Raw genomic sequence first — 20,635 nt, forward strand, 5'->3', positions numbered from 1 at the left:
TGATCTGCTGGATCATAACGACAATGTCATCTCCTTTTATGCGTCCGGCACACTTGCAGCCTGAACATTATGACCCTCCATCTGTGAGGTGTGGCGGAACTCGACGCCACGTGATCCCACGCCGCAGTCGAAATCGTAATTGCCGTACCGGTTGATATCCGGACGTCTTATCTACGTGGTAATGTCGGTCGAGTCGGACGAAAATGAAGGGAAATGCTCGGTACAGCGGCTAATTACCTCATCGCGCCCCAGCCGCCAAGGAGATGTGGGCCCCCAGCTGTCACACGTATCGAGCCAGGCGACTCGACAGCCCACCGCAGCCCACCACAACGGAACCACACGACGCTCTTGCTTGGAATGGTAGTAAGGTCTCAAGGATGTGCGTAACAGAGAGCTTGGCATCGCCAAGCATCAACGGACAGCAGAATTTAGATTCACATGCCTAAGATACTTCTATAACAAGCGGCCAAACTTGATATGGGAGAGAAGCATTCGACATCTCACATGTCATGAGGACTCGAAGACTCTCAAATGTAGCGGCCAGTTCTCCACGCATGACAGTTCCCCAGCCTGACAGCATACGATGTTCCCTCAACACCTGCTCCATTGTATAAAGCGGCTCCGTCGGAGCACCCACCGCCCTAACCTCGACGCCCAACAGCTTGTGCCGATTCTTCTTGACCTTCCAGAACAAAAACGCATTCTTACTCACTCCATCCGCGTCCAGCCCCCGGCTGCTGAAAAGTGGATGACTGCCCGGAATCTTTGTGAGAACGTATACGGACCCGGGACTGCCCTGGTAGATGTTCTTGTAGATGGGTCCGGTGGAAGGTTGCGTTGCGTAGTTCCAAGCGGATTCGACTTCGGATGAGGTGAGAGCGATATCGTACGGGTACGGCGAACGGTACTCGGGGCTATTGAGCGAGTAGGCGGTGTCGAGGTAGCGTTGGGTTGCGAGCCACGTGGCTCTTTCTTTCTGGTTCCAGGAGCCAGCCGGTGAGATGCTGAATGTAAGAGGTGATAGGAGGAGGCAAGAGATGATCAAGATTGAGCGGACGGCCATCATGGTTGCTCTTCGAGTGTCGATTGTCGAGTGAGAGATAGCGGGGAATTTGCTCGAAGACCGCATCGAATTGGCCGAGGTCTGCTTTTGTAGCCGAGCGATGCATCGGTGCACTCAAGGATGACATCTCGAAGTAGAGTCGCTTCGTGAAGCATGGCAGTCTCAGCTACCGTTCGTATCATTCATTGCTGCAGATGATTTGCAGATCGGCATGTGGTAGGCAGACGTTGGTGGAGGCGAGTGGACGGTTGACGACGCCCTCTTTGGTAGATCATATACAGTAGGCTCTCCTCGATATTGTTCATCCTCGAAGATGTGGGCTGCTCTCTCTGTGTTCAGTGCGACCCCATCATTCATTGCTTGACACCTGCCAATGTGAAATTGCCTTACGCCCTCAATGCGAGATTGCTGTACGCCCACCAATGCGAGAATCTGTATCACAATGTCAACGTCGCAACAGTGCATCCGCCCAACTGAAGCAGTGCTGCTCCGGCTATCTCCGAAACATGCCTATGAAGAAGATCATACAACGGAGGAGCACAATGGTGTTCTTGGCGGGCAAATCCAATCGGACCTAATACCAAGCCCCAGAGCAAATCCCAGCCGAGCTGCAAAGCTGCAGAACCTCGGCTGCTCTCCTAATCCTCGCCAGAATCCAAGCAATAGTCGTATTCTCGTCTACCACAGCACCTATAGGCCAAACATCCAGCCTCAGCAGCTTGTGTCCTTCTTCTTTGATATGCCAGAAGGCATAAGCGTCCCTCGGATCATCTCTCCAGTCCAGATTCCATGTGGAACCAAGCCGACTTCGACCCGGGATCTTTGTCGTTGCGAAAATGTTCCTTTCGCTTGCGTCAAGCGTCCACAGCACAGGACCGTTGCCTGGCGAAGATGCAAATTGCCATGCGTCAGTCTCGATGTGTGGATGAACGGGTGATAGATGTGGGAGGTAATGAACTGGTTTGAAATCTGCGCCGACACCATGGTGGAAGCGAAGAAAACGCAGAGATGCTTTGTAATGCTTGGTTTGCTCGTTGTTGAGAGTGGGTTGGGGAGCGAGTACGTGACTTGCAAACGGAAAGAAGCAGATGGAGCAGACATGACGAATGACGATCATCTTGCTGATTGGTTGGCAAGAAGCTGAAGCTGAGCGAATGCTGTGATACCGCCGATTGACTGGCAGTCGAACTCCTCTTACGTTCGAGAGGCGCCAACGCTCGATCAGTGCGTCTTCATGTTGCACATCGATGTCCTTGCTTTTGATGAGTATGTGCTTGTTCGAGCTTCGAGATGCTCTGCCGGACAACTTTGGATGCGTCTGTTGTCATATGAAGCACAAACCGGACGTCGACTGTCCGGTAGTATCCGAGGCACAGGATCAGAGCTCGAGGCCAGTGGGAGAGTGTCGAACGGTAGAGAGTTAAAAAGACTTGACGGTCAATGTTTACTCGCTTGCCTATATACAGCACAGTCGAACCGGAACTCTTCGAGCCTAAGCTGCGAAAATTAACAGGATGCTGATGATAACCTCGACCGCTCGGTGGCTCGCTTATGTTATCTTGCTGGCAATAGTGCTCGCGATCGGTCACCTTATGGCCATGGACATTGCTATGAGGGATGCTGCACCGTCATCTCCCGAGCTTCTGAGCGAGTTATACTCGCATCGCGGTGCAGACCGCACTGCTTCTGGCTCAGATGACGTCGGCAGCTCTTCGTCCAGCTCCACGTACGACAGCGTAGTCGATGGCGACAGACCGGCTCCAGGCAGCAGGAGTCCTTGGCGCCTCCCATCTCTGCTCCCGGCAAGGAAAGGGCCAGACGCCCACACGCTCACACCGATCTACACGGACAGCGCCGGCATCGAGTGGGGTCCATACAGACTTTCTCCGGACAGGTTCCAGCTCAACTATTACCCACCCACTATTCCAACTCTCTCGCACCTTTACCGACCAGACGGAACCGTGTCGATGGAATTCATTCCATACCCAGCAGGCAAACAATTTCCCTGGTCACCGATAGTCTATCGACCGGAGCCAGAGGTGTTGCAGAATCTCCATTCGCTCATCGTTGGTCATCTGAGAAAGGTGGGATGGAGCGCTCGTTCGATAGTCCCCGATCAAAAGCTGTTCAGGGAAGGGATGTGGCTTTGGCCTCCGCTCGAAAGGTACCGGAACAGCCTTCAGATGCCAAGCCGAATGCTCGAGGGAAAACTTCTACGAATTCCAGGCACTCGTCTCAGGAGGGCGATCAAAACGCACAAGAATCTATTCATGCTCAAAATACAGACGGCAGAGGGGATCCGACATGTTCTGGCAACAACGACGAACAAAGCGCATATCTTCACCCCAGTATATACTGGACGAGAAGGAAACTCCAAGCTATGGCTCTTCTACGAACGTCGATGGAACGCTTTCACCGCGAGCAGCGGCAGATCAGGGACGGCTTTCCTGGGTGCTATGTTCCTGCCCAAAGGGACCGAGTCGCTGCTTTTGGATTCGGGTGATATGAAGGTGCTGTTGCCCGGCTGATCACGGAGTTTCATGAGCGGTGCGCCCATTCTGAAGATGGCTTGCATTGTGAGATGCAAAGCTCCAGACGTGAGAGATGTAGCTGTGCAGTTGAAAGTGGGTGCCGCAGGGTCAATTCCTGGTAATCTGTAGCATTGATGGGAAGCTCGGCCCGGACCTGGGCCAAGTCTGTTTCGAACATACAGGTTCATTGCAAATGTCACTCGACCCACCACGTTTCAATGAAGTTTGAAGACCTTCCATTCACTCGTCAAAGCTTTCAGTTACTCTGTGACGTATCTGAAGGTCACAATTGGCATCATCATTCAACAAAAGTGACGAGCGTCGAAAACGTGAATCGATCTCATGGAGCCTGAAAGAGGTCTCGCCAACACACAACATAAAAGTCGTAAGTGTTGAGTTTGCACTTCTCTGGCTCCGACCTCGCTCTGCGCATGTATTCTGTCCCCTTCAGACATCATGAAGCACCTTCAAGATCATCTCTGCACTATTTTCCCCATTGTGCTTTTGACTGTGGTCACCACTGCAGCGGTAGATCCTGAACTTTCGCATGCTGATTTTGTTCCCGTCTGGGAGGAGCATATCTATCGACCTCACCCGGCACACTTTCGATACGACCCCACGATCATTCCTGACTCCAAAACAATTTCCGACTTGAACCAACAACCGGAGTCTGGAGAAGCTTCGACAAGTAACGCGCTGCCATCTTTCGTTACGATATCGCAGCATCCGATACCAGCCTTCCGAGATGCTTCAGGTCGAGAGTGGGGTCCATTCGAGCTCAATCCGATCCATTTTCAAGCCCTCGAATATCCTCTGTCGATGCGAGAGCTGGAACATCTTTCTAAAGACCACAACCTGCCAGGCGATGTGACCAGCAATGGCCCACCGACATTCTCTCTAGCTAGTCGTCGTTCGCTTCCATCCGCCATCAGACCGGTTGTCTTCAATCCGCAGCCCGAGATTCTCACCCAGATATCCGAGGTGATCCAGGCACGTTTAGCGAAGGCTGGCATACCTCTTGACACCATAAGTCACGACAATCCTCTTCAGCAAGGAACGTACCTGCCACCGCCGCTGAGGAGGACGCAGAACGGTCTGGAGTTCCCGAGCGAACTTCTCGAGGGACGGTACTCTGAGATCTTGTATCATCGTATCAGACACCCTTCACCCGAGCCCACACTCTTCACTTTCCCAGTGGCAGTAGGAGGACGCATTAGGTACGTTCTGGCTGCCACGGCAAAGCCAGCCCCGCATACCCCGATGCGATGGGGAACGAGGACGACTAGCACTCTGTGGTTGTTTTACGAGCCGAGGTATACGAGGAGCGTTTTCTCGGGCGAGCCGATGCAGAGAGGGGTATCGCTGCTAGGTGCTATGTTTCTGCCAAAGTTTGCTGAGGATGCCTTGGTGCAGTCAGGAGTCCTGATCGCTTATCCTAGTTTACGGAGAGGAGCTCGGTGAGAAAAGACCCGGCGATCTGTCAAAGTGGCGGAGTCTGAATGCCATGACCAAGTTGTTCAGACGTAGACATTGTACAGATGCGAGATTTCCTCCGAATGTAGCTTCATGTTGCACAGCCAGCATCGTTGCGAGTCATGGTAGTGGCGACTTGACACCTGTCTTTATCGATGTGTGGGTACGTTGCCATCCTTTGGTCTGCGACCAGAGTTCGAGTTTGTGAAGGTCTCACGTTGTCTCCCACCCAAAAGGCGAACTTTCCGTGGGACTTTGTTTCTTCAGATGGCGCATCGTGAGAGTGGGAGTGTGGGCTAGAAGCTTTTGTGCTCTCCTGATCGGCGAGCGTGGTGGCGGCGTTGTAGACGAGACACAGAGACTATTCGGCAAATCAGGCTGCTGCTCCCGCTCAAGAACCGGTATTTTCGGCTCGAAAGGCTCAGGGAAGATTGTGTCTTGCCAGACGATCCGAGTTTGAGATATTGAGCTGCCAGTCTCTTGATGCCTGACACACACACTGGTATGAACGCGTTTCCAACAAAAAAGAGGCTGGACAACGTGGGTTGACTGTTGCGAAGATACTTAACCCTGCCAGGATCAAGAATAGGCGTACTTATCATCAAGCACTCTGGCGAGATTTGACGCCTTGAACAGCATCATCGAGGCGATCATGCTGCGATGTTCTCTCTTGATCTCGATTTTGCCATTGCTGAGGATGGTGGTAGGCACCGACGATGCGGAGCCGGGGACTGCGAGGATCCCCGAAAGACAGCTTTTCCCCGTGATGGAGCTCAATTCAGCCTACAAAGCGCAACTAGAACCAGAAATCTTTCCCAGCACGCCGATGAGATTGGATCGAATGATCGAAGTTCCCACCTGGCGGAAGCCTGTTCCTGTCAAGACCAGCAATATACCTGACGCTAGAGAGCTTGCGGCACCTTCACCTCACACGGAGTTATCCTCGTTCCCACCCTCTCAGCCAGCTCTTGGTCAAAGCTCGGCCCAACTTCCATCCACAGAGTCGAAAGAAGCAGTGGCTGCGGAACAAATTTCACGGCCATCGTTTCCGAGCACAAGCCGAACGACGTTCCAATCTGCGCAACAGATTCCTGCCTTTGAGCTACGAGGACAGAAATGGGGACCTTTCGAAATAGGAAAAGACTTCTTCGCGTTGCAGCCGTATCCTCTCGACTTACCGGCGCTACGACACCTCTATCAAGGAACCTACTTCCGCACTTGGCAGCCGTGGAACTTCGAAGATTTTGTGAACGAAAATGGATTTGCGACCAGGGGAACTAGATATCAGCCCGAACCACCACTGCTGCAAGCGATCAACTCCAAGATCTGGTCTGGTTTGGCACGGAACGGTGTACGCGCTCAACTCGTCAGCCAGCAGTTTACAGCGATGCAAGGCGACTTCTTGTGGCCACCCGTCAAAGTGACTGAAGCCTGGACAAACCCGCTCGACATTCCAGATCGGGTGAGGGCTCTACATATTCGAAACGCGATAGGAGATCAGATTCGAGCCCGCCCTCCCCAGCGTCCGGCCTTGTTCCATTTACAAGTGGTGGTTGGGTATCAAGCCAGGCATATCTTGATGGTGCCCGCTCCCGTGCAAAAGCTTGTCGAGGAATGGAAGAGTACAGCAGACTCGCAACTTTGGCTGTTCTTCGAAGGAATGAGACCTTCGCACGAAAGATCGAACCGGTTGGCTTTCCTGGGAGCTCAATTCTTGCCGAATGGCGCTCATCAGTTATTGCTCAAAGACAGGGTGTTGGAGGTCGCATTAGCCTCTCTTGCTGCCTTCAACCAGCCGGGCCTCGCTGTGTTGACTTCAAAAGCTTGAGGCTCCTCCAAGTTTGGTCGAGTTCGTTTTTGAAGAACTCGAAGCTCGAAACCGCATGTCAGGCCCCTCCAAATCGTCCACTTTGTCAACTTCGAGACTGTTCAGGTGGGCAGAAGCGTATCTTTAATCTTGTTCTGCATCGCAACTTCGGCGTAAATGTAGGCGTTGTTGCGCGTACTTCGTTGAGAGCAACTTTGTGGGTCGGAAACCGACGATGAACAGGTGGCTTGATGCGCATCTTTTGAGTCGCCGTTTGTTCGAGCATGATCTGATTGTTGATGAGCATGACCCACGCGAATAAATAGTTTATCTGAGAAGCTTTCTAGCGCTGCGACCTCGACGACGCTCTGCAATCGTCACTTTGTCCAACCGACCTCTCGAGAGGCTCGATCGAGATGAGGCTGCTCGCGACCATGTGGTCTCTCATGCTGATCATGAAACTATTGGACAAAGGTGTTTGCACCACCCAAGGCGACAATCGAAGCGGCTTTCCGGAATACCGACTCTTTCCTGCCCAGGTCCATTCGCAACCCCGGACATATGCCGCGGTCGTTTCGCCTCCGAAAGTCGTGCCAAGCCAAGACAACGCTCGGAACGTTTACAGAGTTGGTGCTGGTCAAGCTCAAGATAGCTCACTCGAAGAGAATACCTCCCCGCCAAAGGTAGATCCAATCACCCGCCCCGAGCACGGCGCTACACTGCCATCCGACGAAGACTTCTCAGACGCTCTGACGAATCAACCGAGACTCGCGCACCTCCGACCGCAGACTGATTCGCTGTTCGGGCCCAGAATGCCGCCTTGGTCTGCCATTCCCGAATCTTGGAACGGCCACAGATACCTGCAATTCAAGGTACACCAGTTTCCCATGGAGGACGGAAGAGCCTACGGACCGTACAAGGTCGGCGTGGGCCATTACACCTTTCAGAACAAGCCGTACCCTCTCGACATAAAGTTCTTCCGGGCCTCCTACCAATTCGGCCCCCTGCAACCAACCAGCTTTGAGCGTTACGATTGGACGGGAATGGATCTGACCGACAACTCGATCTTCCGACCGGATCCTGAGCTATTGAGGCGGGTTCAGCAGCGCATCGGCGGGTCACTGCGATTTCACGGGTGGATGCCGGAACCAGTGGATACAGTTGCGGGCACTGCGATGCAGGGCGAGTACCTTTGGCCGCCGAGCCATCCTCATCCGTACAGGTTCGAGCTGCAGATGTCGCAGCGTTCGAGGAAGCTGTTCTTGGGTGGCGCCTTGACAGAGCTGACGAGGCGGCCAGAAAGTTGGCCGACAGCATGGACCATGATACTTCCAGCTACTGAAGGTGAGGCCGAAAGGCGTGTGTTGATGACGAATGTCCCTCCGGAGGCCTATACGGACTTGTCGAGATCCAATCGCAGATCCGACTTTTGGCTGTTCCACGAGGCCGTATTGGATGGCCGAAATTCGAATCTACCGAGGATGGCGCTGCTCGGAGGAATGTTCCTGCCGAAGGGCGCGTCAAATATCTTGCAGCACGAAGGTTTCATCCGTCCTGCCGTCAACCACCTTCTTCGCTACCATGTGGCTTAGCTCGAGTTTTTAACTTCTTCTTCGCTTGCAGCTTGCCAAAACTAATCTTAGCAAACCGTTCCCTTGTGATGCAAGTATGAATGAGCAGCGGCGTCTCTGCGCATTCGAGGATTCGAGGGTCGACTCTTCAACTTGATGGAGTCTTGTACCTCCCACTTCATCTGTACCACAATGGCCACTCTTTGCTTTTGAGATTTCTGTTGTACGTGATCAAGGGGTGGTTGTCCCAAAGTCTACATGTGTCTTCGAGAGTAGCAACGCCAGAGTGTGGGACGGGGACGAGCGACAACCGACTATCGATCAGCCGAACGCGTGAACATGCTAGCTCTTTGCAGTTGGGGACCAGAACCACGTTCAGCTCAAAAACCTGAAGTCCTCTTTTCTTGATCTCTTATAAGCGCTGCTCGAGCCTGGAGTGGCAACGCTGTACAAAAAGGCTCGACCCTCGATCTGAACCGCCAACCGCTATTCTGCTAGAATCGAAGCGAATTCACACTGGCAACACCCTTCAACTCGAAGTTCAAAAGATGCGATCATCGGTCGTCTCAATGGCATTGATGATGGTGGTGCTACGCCTCTCCCCAGCAGAGGCTATGGATAGCGCCAGCGGACAGTCGTCCACCGAGAACCGACAGTCATCAGTCGCAGGAGCGACTGAAGCAAATCCACCGTTCGGGCTGCCCTCTGACCGAGCCTTGGACGACGCAATGCTCCACGTCCCCTTCCGCGAAGGCATGACCATGTACAGCCTTCCTGAACACGAACTGCCCTGGGCGACATCATCGTTTGTGGACCCGACTGGATCACACCACTATATCCCACCGTTTGTTCGAAACGTCGACGGGAAGCATTTTGGACCTCTGGGAATAGGGGGATACAAGTTCCGACTGGTGGACTATCCACACGAGCTTCCGTACCTCGAAGAGATGCATGCAGAAGGCAACGACTGGATTCCGATCAATTTCGAAGATTTGAGAAGAGGCCCAACGCTTCGACCAGGCGAATGGGTGTTTCGATCAGACCCACGAATACTGGACGAGATCGAGAGCTCGTTTCGACACTGGCACCATTTGCAGGGTCGTGAGGTTGAGAAGGTGCAGAAGACATCTGGACTCAGGCACGCGCGATTCGTTTGGCCACCGCTCGAGATACAGCCACCAGAATGGATGCCCCCTTACCGGCTTTACATGCCCAACAACAATTTGATGCATCTCCGGACGGGGGTAAACCTTCGACTAGGATTGCACGATCGTTTGCATCCTACGGTCTACCATCTTTTGCTGCCGACCTTTCACGGCCCAAGACACATCATGATGGCGAAACTCGACGAGGTAATGAACACCCACATGCCCGCCAAGAGCAGAAACTCGGATTTTTGGCTGCTGCAAGAAGCGATGGTGAGGCCGGAGAGCTTGAATACGGCACATCAGATCCGACCGGTCTATGCGGTGTTGGGTGGGATGTTCCTACCCAAAGACGCACCGGAGATGTTTAGAGATTACATGTATCCTGCCCTTGTGTAACATCACCAAGGGAAGACAGCACAAGAGATCGTGGTGTTTGCCCGCCACATTGTGACAGTAAAGCAAGCACGTGGGGAGAAGAAAGTCTGAGACTGTTGCGACTCGACTGCAGCTGTCATCATCACACCTCGGCCCGCATGCCGCCAAAGAAGAAACGCTGCTGGATTTGTGCCCGTGAATCTTGTTGTGAGGCCCGGAATCGCAGGCCGGGAAATAAATTTATGCGAACCCTGCAGCCCATTTCCGCAGTGTGCGAGGTAGCCAGGCCGCCGCTTCGCCTGTGCGAGTGTGTGTACGAGAGGGTCTCGACCCGCTCTCCACAGCTCCATTGCAATTTACGGCGTCTTGGGTCCATCTCTGCTTATCTCGACCAGCGGCTTCTGCGTTCGACGCTATCATCGATCCCGCGCCTCGTCTTTTCACAGCGCCGTCTCTGAACATTCTTCCAGCTCCAACCGGATTGTCGACGGAAGAATCCCTCACAGCAATGTGTCCCGCGCTCGATACAACATCGTCACCATCGCATTCATAGCATAGCAAGCATCGTAATGCATCAGCCCCACCGGCTCGCAGAGCTGCGGCTCCCTTGAATCAGCATCGCCAGCATGAACAGCACTATAACCACCAACGATCAGGCTGCACCGTCAGAGAGACCGGCACTGTTGCCAAGTGCAGCCGAACCTACGATCATCACCTCGCACCTACCGCCAATCAAGTCGTTGCGGCCTCCTAATGGTACCAATGATCGAGGGCGCTCGCCGTTCCGACGCCGTAAGAGCAACGCTCAATCGACAGATTCACACCGCCCTCCTCTCTACACCGGCAGAGGTCTGCCCAACTCCAACACGTTGCAGACATTCCTAAGTGTCACCGACACCCCCTTCTCCCACCACCGTGATCAACACCCCAGTCACGCTGATGCGCCAGCACGCCATGACAGTCACACCCAGCCTCTAAAGGTAGGCCACGCTTGGAGGGTCCGCAAGACTCCCATCTTTTCAGGTCTTCTCGCTCCTTTCTCGATCGTACTCGAAGTTCCCGGGCTGACATCGAAATGGTACGCCAAGATCGATCAAAACGGTATCGTCGAGCGCTTTATCGACAATCCGACCATCCTCACTGTTGGACTCGCCATCTCGCTCAGTGCTGCCGTCGTGGGCAACCTCGCCATCGTTCTTCGATTTCTTGAGGTGCTTCGACCGCGCCAGAGCATCGCATTGGCTATCGCCGGGTTCGTGCTGCACGACTTGATCAACGTGGTAGCGCTCGCCACTTTTGGTGGCATCTATGGACCTAAGAAGGACGGTCTCAGCCTCAGCGCATCTTATTGGATGGTGTGCGCTTCCACCATTACCTCGACGCTCGTCACCATCAGCCTGGTCGCCGACTATGTGCGCACAAAGGACTTTCGACACGCCGGTTCCGGTCTCACTCAACTGCAAAAGGGTCTCGTGCTGGCAGGCATGGGCCTGCTGCTGTACCTCTCGCTCGGCTCGCTCATCTTTGTGTTTGTCATCGAGATCGACTTCATCACGGCACTCTACTTTTCGTGCGCGACCATTCTGACGGTCGGGTTCGGCGATGTCGTTCCGGCAAGTCCAGGTGGAAAGGTGCTCTTGATCCTGTACGCACCCCTCGGTATCGTTTTGGTGGCCATCGTCGTGTCGGCTGCCAGGAACGCCATCCTCGAGACGTTCCAGGCGACACTGATGGCGAGAACAAAGGAGCGACGAAGACGAATCGCGGAGCGGAGAGCCGCGCAAAAGGAGCACAAGCGCCAGGATCGTGCTTTGAAGAAGATCATGCCTCGCACCTTTACATTTGGCCCCAGTACGATGGACAATGTTGTTAGTAGCGATGGCAACGACTTTGCTGAGGCGCTCGCGAAAATGGAACAGCAAGCCACCACCGCAGCCAATGGTTCGCCGACCGAAGCAACAGCCGACAGGGCTACATCCTCTGTCGAAACAGCCGCAGCATCCTCCTCGGACAACGCCGAGAATGACGGCGACACGGATGCGGCTGCCGAAAAGTCGAGTCTAGCCACCGCAGGCGACCCTGCACTACAGCGCGAGATCAGCGCGCTGCAACAGCATCTCTTGATGGCCAAGCAACGAACCGAAGAAGATTTCCGTCAGTACGAGGAGCACGCGCGTCAAGAAGCCATCGTTGCCGCAAGGATGAAGTTGCTTCTAGCCGCATCCGTCACAATCGCCTTTTGGCTGCTGGGCGCTGTCGCCTTCACGTATGCCGAGAAGTGGAGTTACGGCGGAGCTATGTGGTTCTGTTTCATCGCCATGATCACGATTGGTTACGGAGACTACCATCCGGCTACGCAGTTGGGAAGGGCGATTTTTGTGATTTGGGGTTTGATGGGTGTAGCTGTGCTGACCATCTTGCTGGCGGTTGTGCAGGATGCGTTTGGCAGCATCTTTCACAGGGTGTTGACGCAGTCGACCTCGAGGTTGTTCGATAGGGCCGAGGCGAGGGCGAGGAAGAGGAGGCGGAAGAAGCAAAAGGAGGACGAGGAGAAAAGGAGGGAGGAGGAGGACGAAGAGAAGGATGTTGGAGCTAGCTCGACCGTGGTAGGAGGAGGCAAGCGGAGTTCGAGTCAAGCACGGAGGAGGCGGAGGAGGAGTCGACCTCGGCAACCACAAAGGAAGAGCGAGGGCGATGTCCATCAACTGCGCGGCTGGGACAGCAAAGCTGCTGCGGTCCCGGAAAGAAGGAGCATGGAAGCGTGTCTCGAAGGAATGCGTCGCAGCGGATCGCCCGAGCCGCTGGAAGAATCAGAACCCGCGCACGGATCAGACTTTCCAGCCCTACACGACGACGACGACATCACCAATAAACACCTGCACCACGACGGGCAACAGCTTACCCTACCACCCAATGCAGCAGCCCGCATGGAAGACACGTTGGTCAACACGCCTCAAAAGCTCGCGCTCGCTGCGCTGCAAACCTTCCAGCATTCGGTGCGTGTGCTTCATCTGCACGAACAGCTCATCTCTCAAGCAATGAAGGACGTCCCCGCCCTGCGACACTACTACAACTCTCGACAGGCATCTTCTTCTGCCAATTCTCCGTCATCCAGCACCGATACGCAGCCGCATCGACCAGGCGCGGAACTGACTCCGGAGGAAGCGCTTGAAAACCTGCACGCGGCGATCCGACAGACCGCCAATGCCGAGTACGAAAAGGTGGCTAAACTCGTCGTCGCGAATCTGGAGTTTGAGCATCATCTGCGAGTTCTGCTGGATGGGTTCCAGGGTCTGAAGGATCGAGTCGAGGGGTATAAACAGGTCCAGCTGCAGAGAAGTAGGACGCTGTCAATGAGCGACCGGTCGACGTAGCAGAATGGCAAGGTTGTAGAAATACCTCACTGATGGAATTCCCGTGTAGAGATCGTATACATGTAATAATACAGAGCAGCATCATGGTTATGCGGAAGACTGTGATGGCTTGAGATGCGGGAATCTGCCTCGAACTATTTTGAGGAGGTGAGGCCAGATCTGATTGCTCGTATCACCTCGCAGGTTGACGAACAACTCTCCCTTTTCCTCGACGCTCTCTGGATCGGTTTCGACTCTGCAATCGATGTCCAGAATGCTGCCCGACTTTTCGCGGTAATGTTGTAGCATGGGTTCTGTTTGTTTGTGGAAGGATTTGAGGCGGTTTGCGAAGGTTTCGACGTTGTCGTCTTGGCGTTTGCTTAGTGGTTCACCTGTGATGTCGTCCTTTCCAGGGGTTTTGGGAGGGTTGTATGTGAGGTTGTAGACTCGACCTGATGGGAGGTGGGTCCAACGGTTTAGGATTCGGTCGAGGATGATTTCTTCGGGGACGTCGAGGTTGACTACGAGTTCGAGGTCGGAGGACGAGGAGGAGAGCATAGTATCGAGCATTTGAGCTTGTCCAAGGGTGCGTGGGAATCCATCGAGCAGCCAGTCGGAGGAGGAGAGCGAGGTGATGGAAGAACCGATGAGGGACATCATGATGTCGTCGGGCATGAGCGAGCCTGATTTGATGACGGAGTCGGCACGCTGACCGATCTCTGTCCCGCGCGAGATGTGGGAGCGGAGGACGTCACCGGCGGACAGAATAGTGAAGGAGAAGTGCGAGAGGAGACGAGTAGACTGTGTGCCTTTGCCGGATCCGGGACTGCCGACGATCAGCATTCGCATTTGGGAAGAGGCGGAGGAGAGTGTGGTGGAGGTCGTGAATGAGCGGCTGCGGCTACATGATGCGATAGACGTGGTGGTCAGAGGTGACAATCGGATTGTCCGAAGGACGGATGGCGTCGCCATTGCGACAATGCACCAGAGGAATTGTAGGAAATGACAGTGGTGGAGAGAGAGATGGAGCTGCTGCTGCTGATGGTGGTGTGTGAAGGAGAGAAATCAGGGTCTGGAATCGGAAAAGCGAGGTGGTCCCTGCGTGAAAAAAGCAGCGCCGGAAAAGTCTGCGAAAGAAAAGCCGGACGCGACGTATGCGGGGATGTCTTGTAGCATTTCTGGCCCGCAATGCTCATATCGCTTTACACGACCGAGAGTCCGCTACAGCTTCAACGTCAGATGCTCAACACAGTCTTTCCAGTTCATAAGGTTCAGTCCTCCGAGCTTTGGACTTGAGTCATGGATCATGAATGATGTATGGTTTCCAACGACGACTTTTATACTACAGTACTGAAAGCTCCAGTTGGACTGCATTCCCCTCCCACCTATCAACGACCCATCCAGCCACCATCAACAACCAACATCTCACCACTGACATACTGACTCGCCTGACTAGCCAAGAACAGCAACGGACCCTTGAAGTCTGCCGGTTCACCCCACCTGCCCGCCGGGATCCTCTCGCTGATCTGTCTCAACCTCGTCGGATCGGCCAAGAGCTTTTCATTCATATCCGTCGCAATGTAACCCGGAGCGATGCCGTTGACCTGGACGTTGTGTTTTGACCATTCATTGCTCAGCGCTTTCGTCAGCTGACCCACGGCACCCTTGGCGGAGGCGTAAGCAGGGACAGTGAGACCGCCTTGGAAGGTGAGCAACGAGCCAAAGTTGATGATCTTTCCGGAGCGGCGCGGCACCATGTGTCGGCCAGCGGCCTGCGAGAGCAGCCAGACGGCCTTGAGGTTGACGTTGAGCACTTCGTCCCAGTCCGATTCGGGGAAGTCGGTGGATGGGTGTCGACGCTGGATGCCGCCGCAGTTGATGAGAATGTCGATGGCAGAGGTGGGGGCTTGCGTGAGGGCTCGGTCGAAGAGCGTCTTTACTTGGGCGAGGTCCGAGAGATCGGCGTCGACGGTCGAGTGCTTTTGGGTCGAGGACTGGTTGGGTACAGAGGTGAGAGGTGCTAGCGCTGGATGGGCACCAGAGGAAATGGTTCCGGGACGCACTGCGAGGATGACGGAGGCACCGGCTTCGACGAGCGCGACAGCACACGCTTGACCAATGCCGCGAGTTCCACCGGTGAGCAAAGCTGTTTTACCGGACAGATTGAACAGGCCGAGCGACGATGTGGACGGCGTCTTTTCGCATGCTGCGTCGGTGGACGACATCTTGAGCGTGGGTCAGCGGAGTTCTCGAATGTGTTGTGACGGGAGAAGAAGCGATGTTTCTTGCGAGGCAGGCTGGACGATGAAAACGAAGATGCGAGAGAATGAGAGTCGACAGAGAAGTCTTTGTGGTGTAGGTCGCAGCTATATATTCCTTCCGACGCCGTTCGAAAGGCTCCGTTCCCGCAACAAGGTTCAACAAAGCTTTCTGAGCTTTCTTCCTCGGTGCGGGGGAGCCCAACAGCAAAAGCAGCTCAAGTGCCCGTTCATAGCGCGGATTCGCGTCTGTGCGTCATGCACAAACGGCACTTCCGGACCGCGTCTCCGATCTGCACGCGAAAAAATTAAACGAAGTCCGGGATGTGGGTCTAACACTTCCATAAATTTCTTCATGGCTCGAGATCCTCGGGCTGTGGAAAGGCTACCTCTCTGCTTGCTGTCGCACATCAACGCACGTGTCGCAATGGCGACAAATATTGGCGCGGCAGCAGCGCAAGGGTGCTTTCGAATCCAGTGGACTTCCGGTTGGTAGGTATCGCAGCAATGAAACGCATCTCTCAACGTGGACGAGCCTGGCAAGTTTGTCTCCAGCACGTTTTCTGGTTCCTGAAGCAAACAGGCTCGCTTGGCGGCTGATCAACGACAAGAGAAGCGGCACCCGCGCAGAAGATTGTTTCGTTGATGTATCTGCCGTCGCAGCGGATATCTTGGGGGGATCACACTGTAGGCTGCACCATCCCACCCGCGCGAGAGGCCGGTGGGAGTAATAAAATAATCCGCTTGTATCATGACACGCCTAGCTCTCCCACCACCTACCCATGGGTGGACCGCAGTCTGGCATTACCAGTCGAAAGGAGCACGGCAAAGCAGTTGAATAGGTCGCGTTCCTGGAATGCCGCTGGATTGACCGGTTGAGTTCTTCCTGCATATGCGCATGTTGGGCCGGCGGTTCACAGAATAGTCCTGCACAAGGTATAAGAGGTGTCCTACGTTTGGACCTCCGGAAACCTGTTTCTGCTTTTCATCATGGTTCCCTATTGTGCCCTGCGCACCAAAATCTCTCAGCACTCTGCTCGCAAACAAGATGCGCAAAGTCATTTTGCTGTTGGTCGTTATCCATACCCTCTCTTGGACTCGTACGAATTCGCATACCCTACAAAGCTCCCGGCAGACCTCTGTTCATCGTCACCACAAGATCAAGCACAGGCAGTTGGAGGATGAGCTTGTTCAAGGAGCAGAAGAAAGCATCGAGTTGTTCGAATTCCCACGTGTCCATGACACTTCCGAGCAAATACACGAACACACTGCGCAGCAGAATCTCACCGCCAACAGCATCTTGACTACCGTCGAGGACAAGAACCGAGCACATAGGGGAATGCAAAGACTTCCAATCGAGAATGGCGAGGGCACGTTCAGCTATAACAGAGAAAGGGAGGCGACTGGGCTGTACAGGCAAAGCGATGGGATGGGACAAAGCGAAGAAGCTGGATATGCGATAGCGGACCGACAGATTGCGAGCGGAGATTATCGGATGAGAGGGTCCAAGTAATAAGGGCAGCAAGACACTGTACTGAACGTCAATCTTTGGTGGCCCAGAGCTTCAGCCTACCGAACATGTGCCGTCTTACCATCAATCCCACACTCAGTTGGATCCAATTCGAGTACTCCTCGGAACGGGATGAGCTGACTTCGCCATGTGCCTGTTACGCAGACCACGGGTCTCTTCAATTTGAACGGCGGCGGCACCGATCAAGACGGCGACCTAGAACGTGAGTGAACGCGCTGACTGCAGTAGCCAGCCTGCTTGGGCTGTCTACCAATCAAGAGGGTTCGGTGACAGCTCGGAGGTTGCTCATCAATGACGGTGGCGTCCGAGTGGCCAAGTGGGCTCACCGCTTCATCAATTTTCATTTGTCCTCCGTCGCCACTTTCTTCTCCTGTGGCTGACCCCTGTTCATTAAGCTGGGGGAACCAAGAATCCACGTCGAGCGTGGTGAGATTGGCCGCAGTCTGTCTAAAAATCTGTTCCCTTCTCGCATCCTTCCCAAAGAACCATCCTTTCGATATGCCGTGGAGCATCTCTGCGACCATGCGGAATACGCCCTGTCTTCTCTTTCTTCTCTTCTTCCTCTTCTTTAACTCGAACGCCCAAGAAGATTCCTCGTTGCAAGATCCGATGTACTCGCAAGCCACGAGCTTTGGCTGGCTCGCCATTCGAAACTTTACCTACTGTCTCTCTCCCAACCCTGATTCTCCCAACAAACCGCGTGGAGCTCAACCCCCGAGGGAGATATATACGTCGCTCAGCACTTCTGCTAGCTCGCAAAAGGTACCGATCGGAACAGGCGATAGTGTGGTGGTGTTGTACCATCCAGAAAACACCAACAAGGCCATTGCGTGGTGCAACACGTTGGTGGCGTTTCAGAGCATGGATCACGTGAACTGTCACTCTGCGTTTCCGACTTGTCAGAGGTGCGATGCTTTGAGGTCGAAAAAGCATGCAGAAGGGAAGAACGGACAAGCAGCAGAAGGAGAAAGAGCGAGTAAGGCACCGAGTGGCAAGTTGGGAATGCCGAAGCCGGTCAAAGCTGCGGGTGGACCAGTACAGAGGGATATTGGTGGAGTCGAGGCCAACCATCCAAGCGATGGGTCAGCACAGCGCACTCAGCTGCAGGCATTGCCCGGGACTGCGTCTAGAGAGACGACAATGCGGCTATTCGGCTCAACCGCCGACGTCGACGTGGATGCCTCGTCGGATCCCGAGCTCGAGGCAGCCATTTCCGAGTTTCAGGATTACTGCGAGAACAAATTGACACTGGCAGTGCGGGCGGACTGCCCCCTGCACATTGTGAAGGGCTGGAAGGACGAGCCGCCATTCGACCTGCAGCGTTATTGCATGTCGTTGAAAGGCACAGATGGCTCGACGCTTCACACGAACGATGATCCGAATTCAAGCTCTGGCGAACCAGGTGACCCCGCAGGCAGTACGACCCGTAACGATGGTACGGAAAAACCTGGCGAGGCCGAAACACCATCAAAAGAAGGACAGGAGAACAGCCACCTTAAGGTCGGGCCGGGAGCGGAAGGCGCAAGGGGCGTGGTGGACCCAGACGATCCAGTGATCCCGTTACCGGTTGCTGAAGGTGGACCCCCCAGCACCTCTCCACCACCAATGCCCCAGCAGCCGCAACCGCAACCGCAACCGCAACGAAAGACCCCCTGATTGTGCTTGTACGCGTTCCAAGCCAGAAAGTGTTCCAAGCTCACAATGTCGACGCCGTGACGAGGTCAGCTGAAAGAGGAGCCCATCACTTGATAGCGACTGTATTTGTTGCCTCAATTTCCGATCCATTTTTTGGTGTTGAGAATACATCCTGACTCTTTAATTCAACGATCAACTTTGTTTACTCTTTCACCTTGCCTAGGTGGCTTCCAGAGACGTGAGACGAAAATGCGGACCAAGATCGAAGCTGAGCAAATGGCTGCATCAGATCATTAAGGGTCCAACGTGACAAAGCCGCTTTTGTGCGCACCGACCATGCTGAGTTGCTCTTGACCTTCAACCTCTTTATCCGCAACTTCTCGCTGTTCCTCCATCTCGTCCTGCCCCACACCTTTCTTTCGAGCATCATTCTGGGCCGCTTCACCACCCAACTCGCTCGACAGACCCGAGCAGCATCTTTTCGAAACGCAACCATGTCGACTAAGCTCACGCTGCAGTCAACATACCCTCTCTTGGGCGATGCGGGTGCCGAGATGCCCGTACTTGGCTTTGGTGTCTACAAGAGTCCTCAGGACGTGACCGAACGCTCCGTCACTACCGCGCTCAAGACGGGCTACCGTCATATCGACTCGGCGCAGTACTACGAGAACGAAGCGCAAGTGGGAAACGCAGTTCGTGCGTGGTGTCTCGAGACGCACACTTCTCGACGAGACGTGTTTGTCACCACCAAGATCATCTTTCCCGCCAAGACCAAGGAAGAGACGCTCGAGTCTTTGCGAGAATCCGTCCAGAAGGTCAACCTTGACGGCTACGTTGACTGCTTCCTGATCCACACGCCCACCTCGGGACCGGAAGGACGCAAGCACCTGTGGGAAGCCCTCAAGGAGCTTCACTCTGAAGGCAAAGTGGTCACGATCGGTGTCAGCAACTTTGGTGTTAAGCACCTGCAAGAACTCATCGATCGCAACGAGACGCCGGCGGTGAACCAGATCGAGATCCACCCGTGGTGTCAGCAGCGACCGATCGTGGAGCTGTGCAAGAAGCACAAGATCGTGGTGCAGGCGTACTGCCCGATCGTTCGAGGCGAACACGCGGATGATGCGGATGTGCTCAAGATCGCCGAGAAGCACAAGGTGGATTGGTCGCAGGTGCTTCTGCGTTGGTCGTTGCAGAAGGGGTACGTGCCGCTACCCAAGTCGGATACGCCCTCGCGCATCGCGTCCAATGCCGATCTGTATGGATTTGAACTCGATGACGAGGACATGAAGACGTTGGATGCAAAGGATCAGGGCGCCAAGGGCGCCGTTGCCCCCAACCCGGTCGACTGCGAGTAAATGATCAGAAGCGTCGAAGCGACCTACACTGTATTGTACGGAACACTTTGCGAACGAGAAGCTCAGGCTGATGTCAAGGTGGATGCTTTCCACATCGGGAACTCGATTGTTATATGACTCGATCTGCGATTTGATGCGAGCGTCGCCGAGCAGCTCTTTCCGACGGACTGACTGACAGGTGGCTGAGAACGGAGTGCGAAAATCAGGGTCGCCTCGGCGAGTTTTGTGTCGCAGTCGCGTGCGCTCGACCGAGGAATTTTAGCCGATGTCTGGTGTCAAAACAACACAAATGAAATGAATTGACACGCGCCATGCAGGCCGCAGCTCGGTGAGTGCGCAGGCATGCAGCAGCACCAGCAGTAAGGTCTCTGCAAATGGTGTCCAATCACAACATCGCAGCAGGATGCTGAGAAGCATGAAACGCTGCCTTTGGGCCGAAGATCACAACATTGAATCTAGAACGAAGAGATACGATCGATGAAGGGGAACAGACAAGAGCGAAAAGGAGGAGAGCAGCCAAATCAGGGTCCGTTGA

General features: G+C 54.4%; 14 protein-coding genes across 14 annotated transcripts; 10 read left to right on the plus strand and 4 right to left on the minus strand.

Moving 5' to 3' along the window:
* Positions 1 to 36: 36 nt before the first annotated feature.
* Positions 37 to 1,066, minus strand: PHSY_001996 (hypothetical protein; the record flags this gene model as incomplete). The annotated part of the gene is made up of 2 exons (XM_012332622.1): positions 37 to 171; positions 647 to 1,066. The coding sequence occupies 2 exons, from the start codon at positions 1,064 to 1,066 to the stop codon at positions 37 to 39; spliced, it is 555 nt and encodes a 184-aa protein (XP_012188012.1).
* A 394-nt stretch (positions 1,067 to 1,460) lies between these two features.
* On the plus strand, positions 1,461 to 2,000 carry PHSY_001997 (epimerase/dehydratase; the record flags this gene model as incomplete). Its single annotated transcript, XM_012332623.1, has 1 exon — positions 1,461 to 2,000. One exon carries the CDS (start codon positions 1,461 to 1,463, stop codon positions 1,998 to 2,000), a length of 540 nt encoding a protein of 179 aa, XP_012188013.1.
* A 655-nt stretch (positions 2,001 to 2,655) lies between these two features.
* PHSY_001998 (hypothetical protein) lies at positions 2,656 to 3,591 on the plus strand (the record flags this gene model as incomplete). The annotated part of the gene is made up of 1 exon (XM_012332624.1): positions 2,656 to 3,591. The coding sequence occupies one exon, from the start codon at positions 2,656 to 2,658 to the stop codon at positions 3,589 to 3,591; it is 936 nt and encodes a 311-aa protein (XP_012188014.1).
* Positions 3,592 to 4,050: 459 nt separating this feature from the next.
* PHSY_001999 (hypothetical protein) lies at positions 4,051 to 5,055 on the plus strand (the record flags this gene model as incomplete). Its single annotated transcript, XM_012332625.1, has 1 exon — positions 4,051 to 5,055. The coding sequence occupies one exon, from the start codon at positions 4,051 to 4,053 to the stop codon at positions 5,053 to 5,055; it is 1,005 nt and encodes a 334-aa protein (XP_012188015.1).
* Positions 5,056 to 5,764: 709 nt separating this feature from the next.
* On the plus strand, positions 5,765 to 6,895 carry PHSY_002000 (hypothetical protein; the record flags this gene model as incomplete). The annotated part of the gene is made up of 1 exon (XM_012332626.1): positions 5,765 to 6,895. One exon carries the CDS (start codon positions 5,765 to 5,767, stop codon positions 6,893 to 6,895), a length of 1,131 nt encoding a protein of 376 aa, XP_012188016.1.
* Positions 6,896 to 7,290: 395 nt separating this feature from the next.
* Positions 7,291 to 8,466, plus strand: PHSY_002001 (hypothetical protein; the record flags this gene model as incomplete). Its single annotated transcript, XM_012332627.1, has 1 exon — positions 7,291 to 8,466. One exon carries the CDS (start codon positions 7,291 to 7,293, stop codon positions 8,464 to 8,466), a length of 1,176 nt encoding a protein of 391 aa, XP_012188017.1.
* Positions 8,467 to 8,993: 527 nt separating this feature from the next.
* On the plus strand, positions 8,994 to 9,989 carry PHSY_002002 (arylamine N-acetyltransferase; the record flags this gene model as incomplete). Its single annotated transcript, XM_012332628.1, has 1 exon — positions 8,994 to 9,989. The coding sequence occupies one exon, from the start codon at positions 8,994 to 8,996 to the stop codon at positions 9,987 to 9,989; it is 996 nt and encodes a 331-aa protein (XP_012188018.1).
* Positions 9,990 to 10,594: 605 nt separating this feature from the next.
* PHSY_002003 (potassium channel) lies at positions 10,595 to 13,342 on the plus strand (the record flags this gene model as incomplete). The annotated part of the gene is made up of 1 exon (XM_012332629.1): positions 10,595 to 13,342. The coding sequence occupies one exon, from the start codon at positions 10,595 to 10,597 to the stop codon at positions 13,340 to 13,342; it is 2,748 nt and encodes a 915-aa protein (XP_012188019.1).
* Positions 13,343 to 13,429: 87 nt separating this feature from the next.
* Positions 13,430 to 14,293, minus strand: PHSY_002004 (potential cytoplasmic adenylate kinase; the record flags this gene model as incomplete). The annotated part of the gene is made up of 1 exon (XM_012332630.1): positions 13,430 to 14,293. The coding sequence occupies one exon, from the start codon at positions 14,291 to 14,293 to the stop codon at positions 13,430 to 13,432; it is 864 nt and encodes a 287-aa protein (XP_012188020.1).
* Positions 14,294 to 14,709: 416 nt separating this feature from the next.
* PHSY_002005 (hypothetical protein) lies at positions 14,710 to 15,546 on the minus strand (the record flags this gene model as incomplete). Its single annotated transcript, XM_012332631.1, has 1 exon — positions 14,710 to 15,546. One exon carries the CDS (start codon positions 15,544 to 15,546, stop codon positions 14,710 to 14,712), a length of 837 nt encoding a protein of 278 aa, XP_012188021.1.
* Positions 15,547 to 15,964: 418 nt separating this feature from the next.
* PHSY_002006 (hypothetical protein) lies at positions 15,965 to 16,384 on the minus strand (the record flags this gene model as incomplete). The annotated part of the gene is made up of 2 exons (XM_012332632.1): positions 15,965 to 16,149; positions 16,360 to 16,384. The coding sequence occupies 2 exons, from the start codon at positions 16,382 to 16,384 to the stop codon at positions 15,965 to 15,967; spliced, it is 210 nt and encodes a 69-aa protein (XP_012188022.1).
* A 243-nt stretch (positions 16,385 to 16,627) lies between these two features.
* On the plus strand, positions 16,628 to 17,092 carry PHSY_002007 (cellular morphogenesis protein; the record flags this gene model as incomplete). Its single annotated transcript, XM_012332633.1, has 1 exon — positions 16,628 to 17,092. The coding sequence occupies one exon, from the start codon at positions 16,628 to 16,630 to the stop codon at positions 17,090 to 17,092; it is 465 nt and encodes a 154-aa protein (XP_012188023.1).
* Positions 17,093 to 17,719: 627 nt separating this feature from the next.
* PHSY_002008 (hypothetical protein) lies at positions 17,720 to 18,766 on the plus strand (the record flags this gene model as incomplete). Its single annotated transcript, XM_012332634.1, has 1 exon — positions 17,720 to 18,766. One exon carries the CDS (start codon positions 17,720 to 17,722, stop codon positions 18,764 to 18,766), a length of 1,047 nt encoding a protein of 348 aa, XP_012188024.1.
* Positions 18,767 to 19,239: 473 nt separating this feature from the next.
* On the plus strand, positions 19,240 to 20,100 carry PHSY_002009 (potential aldo/keto reductase; the record flags this gene model as incomplete). The annotated part of the gene is made up of 1 exon (XM_012332635.1): positions 19,240 to 20,100. The coding sequence occupies one exon, from the start codon at positions 19,240 to 19,242 to the stop codon at positions 20,098 to 20,100; it is 861 nt and encodes a 286-aa protein (XP_012188025.1).
* Positions 20,101 to 20,635: the final 535 nt, after the last annotated feature.

Source organism: Pseudozyma hubeiensis (assembly GCF_000403515.1).
Source record: "Pseudozyma hubeiensis SY62 DNA, scaffold: PHS21, whole genome shotgun sequence".
Lineage (NCBI taxonomy): Eukaryota > Fungi > Basidiomycota > Ustilaginomycetes > Ustilaginales > Ustilaginaceae > Pseudozyma > Pseudozyma hubeiensis.